This window comes from Pecten maximus, chromosome 7, assembly GCF_902652985.1.
Source record: "Pecten maximus chromosome 7, xPecMax1.1, whole genome shotgun sequence".
NCBI lineage: Eukaryota > Metazoa > Mollusca > Bivalvia > Pectinida > Pectinidae > Pecten > Pecten maximus.
The window spans coordinates 12,975,830-12,989,626 of NC_047021.1; the positions used below are offsets into that span (position 1 = coordinate 12,975,830).

Below are 13,797 nucleotides of genomic sequence, written 5' to 3' on the forward strand. Positions count from 1 at the left end.
CACACGCTACTGATGCCAGGGGTGTTACACACACGCTACTGATGCCAGGGGTGTTACACACACGCTACTGATGCCAGGGGTGTTACACACACGTTACTGATGCCAGAGGTGTTACACACACGTTACTGATGCCAGGGTTGTTACACACACGCTACTGATGCCAGGGGTGTTACACACACGCTACTGATGCCAGGGGTGTTACACACACGCTACTGATGCCAGGGGTGTTACACACACGCTACTGATGCCAGGGGTGTTACACACACGTTACTGATGCCAGGGGTGGGCACACACGCTACTGATGCCAGGGGTGTTACACACACGTTACTGATGCCAGGGGTGGGCACACACGCTACTGATGCCAGGGGTGGGCACACACGCTACTGATGCCAGGGGTGGGCACACGCGCTACTGATGCCAGGGGTGTTACACACACGTTACTGATGCCAGGGGTGGGCACACGCGCTACTGATGCCAGGGGTGTTACACACGTTACTGATGCCAGGGGTGTTACACACACGCTACTGATGCCAGGGGTGTTACACACACGCTACTGATGCCAGGGGTGTTACACACACGCTACTGATGCCAGGGGTGTTACACACACGCTACTGATGCCAGGGATGTTACACACACGCTACTGATGCCAGGGGTGGGCACACACGCTACTGATGCCAGGGGTGGGCAAACACGCTACTGATGCCAGGGGTGGGCACACACGCTACTGATGCCAGGGGTGTTACACACACGCTACTGATGCCAGGGGTGTTACACACACGTTACTGATGCCAGGGGTGTTACACACACGTTACTGATGCCAGGGGTGTTACACACACGTTACTGATGCCAGGGGTGTTACACACACGCTACTGATGCCAGGGGTGTTACACACACGCTACTGATGCCAGGGGTGTTACACACACGCTACTGATGCCAGGGGTGTTACACACACGCTACTGACGCCAGGGTTGTTACACACACGCTACTGATGCAAGGGGTGTTACACACACGCTACTGATGCCAGGGGTGGGCACACACGCTACTGATGCCAGGGGTGTTACACACACGCTACTGATGCCAGGGGTGTTACACACACGCTACTGATGCCAGGGGTGTTACACACACGTTACTGATGCCAGGGGTGTTACACACATTCGAGAACCCACACCATGAACACATCATCAAAGAATCAGGTAAAATAATAACTATTGAAAATAAACTTCCGTTTATGTTTTCTACTAGTATATGTATATTATGAAGTAGATTCTTGAAAGTATGTAATTCAAACAGGTTCCAGAGGAAACACAGGTTTGTTTACATTTCCCCACATGAAACCACATATCTCTTTATAAGGAATGATCAAGAACCAAGGAATGGCCCTTTTGTAAACGACATATGTATTTATTTTCGCTAAAAACAATAATGATATCACCAGCATTTGACGACATTAATGTGTTCCTTTTGATGGATGAAATTTGTTTTAAACCGCTTATCTCTCTATCAAAATACTAAACACCTGTAAGCCTTATACCCGTGGTAATCCATAGCATCAGCAGTATGTGAAGTTAGTACAAAGCCAATTATTATTTACGGACAGGTCAGTAATGGTTAAAGGCGAAGGTGGTCAGTTACGCTTCTTCTTTGTACCCGGCCTAACTATCGCCATAGAAGTAGAAGTGGTATTTGCCTTTAATATTTGTTGATAATACCTATTACATACTTACAACTTATAATGCATCACCACACAAAGTCTATGTCATTCTAAAACCAAAATTAGCATACTGCTTCCGTAAATTGTATCGGATTTTTTAAAATGATAACAAAAGTGATCGCTGCCTTTTTTATTATAACAATGCCTTGTCTCGTTATGATATTGGTGACTGCCTTGTCTGGTTATGATATTGGTGACTGCCTTGTCTGGTTATAATATTGGTGACTGCCTTGTCTGGTTATGATATTGGTGACTGCCTTGTCTGGTTATGATATTGGTGACTGCCTTGTCTGGTTATGATATTGGTGACGTCCTTGTCTGGTTATGATATTGGTGACTGCCTTGTCTGGTTATAATATTGGTCACTGCCTTGTCTGGTTATGATATTGGTGACTGCCTTGTCTGGTTATGATATTGGTGACTGCCTTGTCTGGTTATGATATTGGTGACTGCCTTGTCTGGTTATGATATTGGTGACTGCCTTGTCTGGTTATGATATTGGTGACTGCCTTGTCTGGTTATGATATTGGTGACTGCCTTGTCTGGTTATAATATTGGTGACGTCCTTGTCTGGTTATGATATTGGTGACTGCCTTGTCTGGTTATAATATTGGTGACTGCCTTGTCTGGTTATAATATTGGTGACGTCCTTGTCTGGTTATGATATTGGTGACTGCCTTGTCTGGTTATGATATTGGTGACTGCCTTGTCTGGTTATGATATTGGTGACTGCCTTGTCTGGTTATAATATTGGTGACTGCCTTGTCTGGTTATAATATTGGTGACGGCCTTGTCTGGTTATAATATTGGTGACTGCCTTTTCTAATAATGATATTGGTCGCTGCCTTGTCTGGCAGGTAGGGCGTAAGAATTGTACCTGCTGCCCCCATTGCATGATCGTAAGAGGCGACTACATTTGGGATCTTATCTTTTCTCTTCTTTCTTAACAACTTTCTTCTTCATAACGTCTCCCTTGACAATGCCTCACTTTTGGCCTTTAGTTGAGCGTTCGCCCCCGTGAGGAAGGCTTTGGGTTCTGTCCCCTGGCCGAGACATACCAGTCTTTAAAAATGGTAGTTGCTGCTCCTGCTTAGCGCTCAGCATACACGGAGTGGGACGACTAGTTCGCCCGTTGTCAGTATAATGTGACCGGGTGGGGTGTGCTGCTGGATGTCTTCGGCAGTATGCTTCAGTGAGGTAGCACTATAAATCGGCAAAAGTTCCGGCCTATCACAAGGAGACTTAACACGAACATACCGCAGCCTCCCAAAACACACATACGCACTCACCACAAACATGCATATCGCACGCACGGGAGGCCGTCCTTAAATGACCTTAGCTGTTAATGGGACGTTAAACAAAATAAACCAAACCAAACCTTGTCTGGTTATAATATTGGTGACTGCCTTGTCTGGTTATAATATTGGTGACTGCCTTGTCTGGTTATGATATTGGTGACTGCCTTGTCTGGTTATAATATTGGTGACTGCCTTGTCTGGTTATGATATTGGTGACTGCCTTGTCTGGTTATGATATTGGTGACTGCCTTGTCTTGTTATGATATTGGTGACTGCCTTGTCTGGTTATGATATTGGTGACTGCCTTGTCTGGTTATAATATTGGTGACTGCCTTGTCTGGTTATGATATTGGTGACTGCCTTGTCTGGTATGATATTGGTGACTGCCTTGTCTGGTTATGATATTGGTGACGTCCTTGTCTGGTTATGATATTGGTGACTGCCTTGTCTGGTTATAATATTGGTCACTGCCTTGTCTGGTTATGATATTGGTGACTGCCTTGTCTGGTTATGATATTGGTGACTGCCTTGTCTGGTTATGATATTGGTGACTGCCTTGTCTGGTTATGATATTGGTGACTGCCTTGTCTGGTTATGATATTGGTGACTGCCTTGTCTGGTTATAATATTGGTGACGTCCTTGTCTGGTTATGATATTGGTGACTGCCTTGTCTGGTTATAATATTGGTGACTGCCTTGTCTGGTTATAATATTGGTGACGTCCTTGTCTGGTTATGATATTGGTGACTGCCTTGTCTGGTTATGATATTGGTGACTGCCTTGTCTGGTTATGATATTGGTGACTGCCTTGTCTGGTTATAATATTGGTGACGTCCTTGTCTGGTTATAATATTGGTGACTGCCTTGTCTGGTTATAATATTGGTGACTGCCTTTTCTAATAATGATATTGGTCGCTGCCTTGTCTGGCAGGTAGGGCGTAAGAATTGTACCTGCTGCCCCCATTGCATGATCGTAAGAGGCGACTACATTTGGGATCTTATCTTTTCTCTTCTTTCTTAACAACTTTCTTCTTCATAACGTCTCCCTTGACAATGCCTCACTTTTGGCCTTTAGTTGAGCGTTCGCCCCCGTGAGGAAGGCTTTGGGTTCTGTCCCCTGGCCGAGACATACCAGTCTTTAAAAATGGTAGTTGCTGCTCCTGCTTAGCGCTCAGCATACACGGAGTGGGACGACTAGTTCGCCCGTTGTCAGTATAATGTGACCGGGTGGGGTGTGCTGCTGGATGTCTTCGGCAGTATGCTTCAGTGAGGTAGCACTATAAATCGGCAAAAGTTCCGGCCTATCACAAGGAGACTTAACACGAACATACCGCAGCCTCCCAAAACACACATACGCACTCACCACAAACATGCATATCGCACGCACGGGAGGCCGTCCTTAAATGACCTTAGCTGTTAATGGGACGTTAAACAAAATAAACCAAACCAAACCTTGTCTGGTTATAATATTGGTGACTGCCTTGTCTGGTTATAATATTGGTGACTGCCTTGTCTGGTTATGATATTGGTGACTGCCTTGTCTGGTTATAATATTGGTGACTGCCTTGTCTGGTTATGATATTGGTGACTGCCTTGTCTGGTTATGATATTGGTGACTGCCTTGTCTGGTTATGATATTGGTGACTGCCTTGTCTGGTTATGATATTGGTGACTGCCTTGTCTGGTTATGATATTGGTGACTGCCTTGTCTGGTTATGATATTGGTGACTGCCTTGTCTGGTTATAATATTGGTGACTGCCTTGTCTGGTTATAATATTGGTGACCGCCTTGTCTGGTTATGATATTGGTGACTGCCTTGTCTGGTTATAATATTGGTCACTGCTTTGCCTGATTATGATATTGGTCACTACCGTGTCTGATTATGATATTGGTCACTGCCGTGTCTGATTATGATATTGGTGACTGCCTTGTCTGGTTATAATATTGGTGACTGCCTTGTCTGGTTATAATATTGGTCACTGCTTTGCCTGATTATGATATTGGTCACTACCGTGTCTGATTATGATATTGGTCACTGCCGTGTCTGATTACGATATTGGTCACTGCTTTGCCTGATTATGATATTGGTCACTGCTTTGTCTGATTATGATATTGGTCACTGCCTTGCCTGATTATGATATTGGTCACTGCCGTGTCTGATTATGATATTGGTCACTGCCTTGCCTGATTATGATATTGGTCACTGCCGTGTCTGATTATGATATTGGTCACTGCCTTGCCTGATTATGATATTGGTCACTACCGTGTCTGATTATGATATTGGTCACTGCTTTGTCTAAAAATATTATTGGTCGCTGCCTTGTCTGATCATAATATTGTTTTTTTTTTTTTTTTTTTTTACATCTTTCATAATATATCAAGCACTTATAGAATTTTTGCGCGTCACTGGATATGCGGACGTCACGCATTATAAATTCCGCATGCAGTGTAAAACTAAAATGCATCGCTTTTTGATTGTGATGAATTGAATTATATCTCAACAACGGCAAGGATATAGATCGTTTTCGAGGTGGTCTTTAATTGCTTTTCCGCAATGTTCCATAAAAATTGTTTGGCAAAAAGTGATGGATGCCATACTATTACGTAGGTTTGGGTAATTGATGGTGTACGTTCTATGTCCAGACATTATAAAAGGAGCCAATGCCTATTGATTCTGGAGAACATTTCGACAACACCAGTTCTTGCACACCATGGAGCTGTTAAGGTAAGATTGCTATGATATTTAGACCGAAACTTAATCTATTCTCTAAACATTGACATTTAATTGGTAGTAAAATAGCTTTATATACATTAGAATGATGGGCAATCTTCTTCAGATATTGAAATGGTTGATACGTTTAATACTAACCGACACAGTTTTAACAGTTCCTAATTGGCTTTTAACAATAACAATTTATTACACCTGTAATTGTTCACATGTACAACTCACTGATTTTAGCATTTTCTAAAAGAGGATTCTTAGAGAACCAGTCCGTTATATTAATTTCTTAATTAACTTATTGGTTTCATAAGATAAAGTTTAAGTCACCCATGTAAGATACCATACATAGTTACTTGCTTTTTTTCTAGAAGGGCTGCAACAATATTCCTCGCCATAAAACGTGAAAAATGAGATTTTCTCTAAACACGGGATTAATTTTAAAAAAAAAATACAGGGACGTGTTTGTACAGTCCTTATATACATTTTTGTTTGTTTGAAAAACCCGTCTGTAAACTTGCATTAAAACCATTTCAGTGTTTGAAGCACCATAGCATTGTCTCGATTAACGGGTATCCACAGTGCCGATTAACGAGTATCAACAGTGCCGATTAACGAGTATCTACACTCCCGATTAACGAGTATCAACAGTGCCGATTAACGAGTATCTACACTCCCGATTAACGGGTATCCACAGTGCCGATTAACAGGTATCCACAGTGCCAATTAACGAGTTTCAACAGTGCCGATTAACGAGTATCAACAGTGCCGATTAACGAGTATCAACAGTGCCGATTAACGAGTATCTACAGTGCCGATTAACGAGTATCAACAGTGATGAATAACGAGTATCCACAGTGCCAATTAACGAGTATCGACAGTGATGAATAACGAGTATCCACAGTGCCAATTAACGAGTATCAACAGTGCCGATTAACGAGTATCTACACGTCCGATTATCGAGTATATACACTCCCGATTAACGAGTATCTACACTTCCGATTAACAGGTATCAACAGTCCCGATTAACGAGTATCTACACTCCCGATCGTTTCGGAAATGTATTGAACTATTATAATGTACTACAAATCATAACAAATATTAAGCAAGCTTATTTTTTTCAAGGCAATAGATTGATGGAAACATGTTTTTTAAAAATACGTTAAAAAAACTGCGAACTCCTTTTGTGTGTTATTATTTCCAGGACCAACTCGTTAAGTTGCTTTCAACTGTTAGCTAATCAAAACGCATTGAACCATGTAATTTAGAAAATAGTCAAGGTCAACGTGTCAACCAATCAAAACGCATTTAGGGTTAATTCTACGTGTTGTATCAACTGAATGTTATTCAACAGTTGCAATGATTATTGTCCTTGGAGTTGAATAACACCCACTAATATTGTGGTAGAAATTGTCAGTTTTGCATATAAGTTTGCAGTATTTCACTTTAGTATACTTACACCTCTATCTGATAGAACACACGTTGACACAAAACAGGTACATTCATCCTCAGGATAGCTATCATATTGTGTTAGAAACAGGTCACACAAACTCGTGGTTGTTGTATATGGTATCTCTTTTACTCTAGTTAGTTATATTTCCAAAGCTCATCATTTTTGTAACCTTCGAAAAATTACCTAACTCGAGTGTAAGAAATACCATATACATGAACCACCGGTTGTGTAACCTCTATACACTGTATATACCATATACAATAACCACTGGTGTAACCTCTATATACACACACTACCATATACAATAACCACTGGTGTAACCTCTATATATACACTACCATATACAATAACCACTCGTTGTGTAACCTCTATATATACACTACCATATACAATAACCACTCGTTGTGTAACCTCTATATATACACTACCATATACAATAACCACTGGTGTAACCTCTATATATACACTACCATATACAATAACCACTGGTGTAAACTCTATATACACACACTACCATATACATTTTGTACAATAACCACTTGTGTAACCTCTATATATACACTACCATATACAATAACCACTGGTGTAACCTCTATATACACACACTACCATATACAATAACCACTGGTGTAAACTCTATATACACACACTACCATATACAATAACCACTTGTGTAACCTCTATATATACACACTACCATATACAATAACCACTGGTGTAACCTCTATATACACACACTACCATATACAATAACCACTGGTGTAACCTCTATATATACACTACCATATACAATAACCACTGGTGTAACCTCTATATACACACACTACCATATACAATAACCACTGGTGTAACCTCTATATATACACTACCATATACAATAACCACTGGTGTAACCTCTATATACACACACACTACCATATACAATAACCACTGGTGTAACCTCTATATATACACTACCATATACAATAACCACTGGTGTAACCTCTATATATACACTACCATATACAATAACCACTTGTGTAACCTCTATATATACACTACCATATACAATAACCACTGGTGTAACCTCTATATATACACTACCATATACAATAACCACTCGTTGTGTAACCTCTATATATACACTACCATATACAATAACCACTGGTGTAAACTCTATATACACACACTACCATATACAATTACACTACCATATACAATAACCACTCGTTGTGTAACCTCTATATATACACTACCATATACAATAACCACTGGTGTAAACTCTATATACACACACTACCATACACAATTACACTACCATATACAATAACCACCGGTGTAACCTCTATATACACACACTACCATATACAATAACCACTTGTGTAACCTCTATATATACACTACCATATACAATAACCGCTCGTTGTGTAACCTCTATATATACACTACCATATACAATAACCACTCGTTGTGTAACCTCTATATATACACTACCATATACAATAACCACTCGTTGTGTAACCTCTATATATACACTACCATATACAATAACCACCGGTGTAACCTCTATATATACACTACCATATACAATAACCACCGGTGTAACCTCTATATATACACTACCATATACAACCACCAGTCGTTGTGTAACCTCTATATATACACTACCATATACAACCACCAGTCGTTGTGTAACCTCTATGTAACCACTACTATATACAACAACCACTCGTTGTGTAACCTCTATGTAACCACTACCATATACAATGACCACCGGTATTGTAACCTCTATATATACACTACCATATACAATAACCACTGGTGTAACCTCTATATATACACTACCATATACAATAACCACTCGTTGTGTAACCTCTATGTAACCACTACAATAACCACTGGTGTAACCTCTATGTAACCACTGGTTGTATCTACCTTTTATGATACTTATCAACGCAGGGCATAAACGTGAAATATAACCTTTCACGGAAATTCGGGCATGTTGGCCTGCTGATGTCAATAAATGTATTTGCTCATGCTTGTTTGTAAGGAAGAAAGTATTATTAAATATGTCCTTATTCCATAAACGAACAACTATCTAGCCTTTAGATGAAGCGGTCCGTATCACCTTGTAACCATACATTACTATCCTGTAACTCTGTTCATATTTATCTCGTTTCATTTAAGAATCAAAAAACTTTTCATATGTTGAATTATTACAATAATTGTGAAATGTTGCCATGTTGATATATTCATATTTGGTTATAATTTGATAAACCAGATCGACGTTATATTGGATTGTTAATACTATTCATAATTAATGTATTACTTTAACAGTGACATGATGTTTGTGGCGTTGGTGTTGATGGGATGTCTGGCCGGAAGCATGGCCACGTGGAGTTCACCAGAGTACTCCACTTCGTATGATGCCCCTGACTCTCAACTATTCGTACCTGGACAACTTTATGGATTAGCGACATCGCCATACCAATCGTTTGATTCCAGTTGGGCATCGTTCTCAGCCGATCCGTATACATCTACACAGGTTTCATACCAGGATCCGTCTGTGTCTTCCATATCCTGGGCCTCACAAGATTCGGGCTCACCCTGGCTCCTCTCGTCACCTCAATCCTATATAAATGCACCACGTAAGCGTTCGAGTCAACCACCCACACTCCGGAAGCCGTCACCTCCAACATCCTGGAAGCCGCCGCCACCACCCAAAATATGGAAGCCGTCACCTCCCAAATATTTGAAGCCGCCACAACCCAAAATATGGAAGCCGTCAATACCCAAAAAATGGAAGCCGCCACCACCGACACCCTGGAAGCCACCACCGACACCCTGGAAGCCACCACCGACACCCTGGAAGCCGATGAAATACAAACCCTGGAAACCGATAGCACACAAACCCTGGCAACCGATAACATACAAACCCTGGCAACCGATAACACACAAACCCTGGCAACCGATAACATACAGACCTACGATAAGGTACTCAAACCCATGGTCAACCTGGAATCAGCCACAGATATCGTCAGGGGGCAGTTCTGTCAGTAGTAATGCGTTCAGTGTTTCATTAGGAGACACGAGCAGTAACAGTGGGATCTTTACCAGTTTGAACCAAGACGGATACAGCGCATTGCCCAAACAACATTCGGTAAGATCTTATATAACTTCAGGTATCGAAATCTAAAGCTATTGCATTATGTAATTTATATAAAGTACACACATCCTATCCGGTGTCTAGTGAATGCACTGCACGACTTTCGTTTGATAAACCAACGAATTTTTTTTAAATGCGCAGTTTTTTATATAATATTTAATAACATTTTTACCAGTGAAATAGCGATATTTTTCACAAGTGAAAAGTGAAAAATATCATTTTTTTTCTGATTTGACCAATCAAAACACAGCTTACAAACGACAATGAGGAAAATTAAGATATGCATATAGCTCTCGTTACGTTATATGACGTCATAATGCAAGATAGGATACATATTATACCGTCACGATTTGACGTACATTTGTGAGCAGTTGCCAGGGGACCCAATGAATTCCGGGAGAGATTGAACTGCCTCGGTATATTTTTTGTTATAAAACGTAATAAACATAATATCCAACAGTATCTTCAGTAATACCAAATAACAAAACATTAGCCACACGGGTGAAATATATTTAGTATTATTGAATACACTGTTAGATATCCTCTATTTCTAGTTCAATGATTGAATACCGGCGACCACAACATGCATGCCTTGGTACGTCGAGGAACAAATAACTAGTCGCTAGCCAATTGATAAATAGAGGTTATACCAAAACAGTGGTTATTGTATATGCTATTTATTTCACTGAGTTCGTTATTTTTTAAAGGTACAAAAGACACGATTTTTAGCTATTGTTTTGTTACTAAAAAAATAGCTAACTAGGGTGAAAAAATCTATACTATATCCAACAACCATGAGTTGTGTGACCTGTTTCTACCACATATTTGAGTCGGCAGCATCGGGATCACAGGCGTCTGCTTCCTGTTAGTATTTATAGAAACAAAATGTCAGCCCCTACTCTTACTATATCAACAAGGTGTAACCTGTGAACGGAAGTAGGCTATTGATTGCTCGATATATAGTATTGTTTACAAAGGTGTCGATCAATCAGATTGCCCCCTTGCATACCGCTCTGAAATATAAACCTACTTCCGTTCTTCAGTCGACGCATCGATCAATTTTCTCATCTTTAAATCATAATTACTCGACAAAAGAATAGCATGCATTGGTACTAAGCATTAAGAATTTTTTGCCGGACAAATCATTAATACATTGATCATGAATGTTTTAATGGGTGGGAAAACGTAACAGTCTCCGACACGGTTACATATCTAGTTTTAGTCTGTACATCGTGGACACAGCGGTATGACGTCGTTGCGATTCCTGATGACATAGGCAATAGATCAAGTGATATAAAGCACCCTAGAAAATTTTCGAAATCTTAACCAATCAGAAGACCGGAAGTTCATATATCGATATATATAGGAATGATCCGGAAGTGGAATAATAAAGTATATGGTAGAAATGTCTCAACCGTATAACTGGTACTTACCCCAAATGTGCCTGTAAGATAAAGCTAGTTTATTTATTTATCGGATTACTCTACGAAACTGTAATTTACAAATACACTGAGAATACACCGCCATTGTCTTAAAATATAAGCTGTATTTTGGTGAGGGTAAAGACAGATTTTTGCCTTTCTCTCCCGAGCCAAAAATACAGCTGATATTTTACAACACTGACGGTGTATTCTATTTATCCTGCAACAGTCATGATAATCATAAATAAGCATTTGAAGTGAAACGGAATAAATTATGTTCCAAATATATTCTCATTTCGTTGTTTCAGTTAGAAGTAGGTCATTCGAATTAATACAGCTGTTTTCTGCCACCGCGCCGAGTACAGCCAAAATATATATGGTGGGTGTATTACGGCAATGCGGATGCCAGTTGGAGGATAAATTGTGATCTCTTTTGTTGTGGACAGCTGAGCGAGATGTGTGATAAGGACATCGCATTTAACACATTAGTTATCAGAGTTTAGTGTGCGGATCTATGTATATCACATTCCTGTATGTAGGTAACGGGTTAAAACGACGTTTGTCCTTGGGGTTCGCTCCAACGGGTAAAATAACACTGCATTGCATTAACTATAAATGAAAATGAAACACTATTTTTATGACAATATCACAGCGACTTTCATCTTTTTTACAGGTAATGTAGATCTGGGCGAGCAGACAGCCACGAAGAATGTATCCGTAGCAGGAACAACTTGATGCAATAAAATTCATAGCACTAAACATGTCTTGTGGTTCATAATCTGACATCAATAGGCGACAAACACGCCTACACGAGAACTTCCAACAGTATCTGTAATTTCTATTGCTGTTCACGTATATTACGACTTTGTATATTATAACATTTGCTAATGGGCAATATGGCCCACAGTTAATAAAGAAATTGAAATTGAAATTGATTATAAGAGATGTTTTATCCAATACATTATCTTATATATCTACTAATCGGAAACATTAAACACGCAAAGATCTACACTTCGAATGCAGGTTCTATATCATGTTTTGCAGCATTTTATCATTGTACTTAGATGTTACTGTTAAATGCACGCACTAGGGAAACCGAAATCATCATTTAACTCAGCGTTAAGTCATAAGGTCAATGTGCAAGTTTGAGATAATCGGTGAGTCATTTGCGTTATTTATGATTCAAAATGTACTATTTAGTATTCATTCTGAGATGTAAAATATCGCAATATGTCTTTAAATTGGTTGTGATATTTTCAACTGTATTTATTATCTTGTATAACCATAATCTTGTATAAGTATAACTTGTATCTATGGTATTGATTCATGCACATAGCGTTTCTAATGGATAAGAGTTAATAAAAAGGAGAAAATAGGACAGAAAATATTAACTATATTAGTTATACAGATAAAAATGACTTAATACATCAGAATTATGTTTTTCCCAATGGTTCACTAAACGACTTACAAGCACTATAGAGTGTGTGAATGAGAGGCGGGACAAAAAAAGCAACAACAAAAAAATAAAACAAAAATGAAGACAAATATTAGTAATAAATTAAACATCCAGCACAAATTCAGCAATTATACAAAGAGTAATTGTGGTGACTTCAAAGATGGAAACATCTCGTAAGTCATGAACACCTGAAATGTTAGACCAGCGTACTATTGAATACAGCAACCTTCCAGTAAGATAAACCAAGATGTCCAATGGGCCTGTATCGCTCACCTGCTTCTTATGCAACTTTGAAGTTGATATAAGTTATGTATGCAGATACAAAGCTGATTAAACCATTTTATTCAAATAACAGAGTAGACTTAGCTTATTCATCTAAATAGATTGCAGCCCTTCATTCGATCGTACTAGCTAAATTCCAGATCTCTGTGCCTCTTGGTCATCAATAAATCGTTGTTTAAGCATGTTAACACAGTTTACCTCTGTGCCCATGAATGTAAGCCGAGGTCATTCATTCGAACAAACTTGGTAATCCTTCACCCAAACATACTACGGACCCAATATCAGGTCTTTGGGACTCTGGTCATATACAC

General features: G+C 39.6%; 1 protein-coding gene across 1 annotated transcript; it reads left to right on the forward strand.

Moving 5' to 3' along the window:
• The first annotated feature begins 5,673 nt into the window (after positions 1–5,673).
• On the forward strand, positions 5,674–12,507 carry LOC117331652 (extensin-like). Its single transcript, XM_033890479.1, has 3 exons — positions 5,674–5,735; positions 9,499–10,321; positions 12,422–12,507. The coding sequence occupies exons 1-3, from the start codon at positions 5,722–5,724 to the stop codon at positions 12,428–12,430; spliced, it is 846 nt and encodes a 281-aa protein (XP_033746370.1). The 5' UTR covers positions 5,674–5,721; the 3' UTR covers positions 12,431–12,507.
• Positions 12,508–13,797: the final 1,290 nt, after the last annotated feature.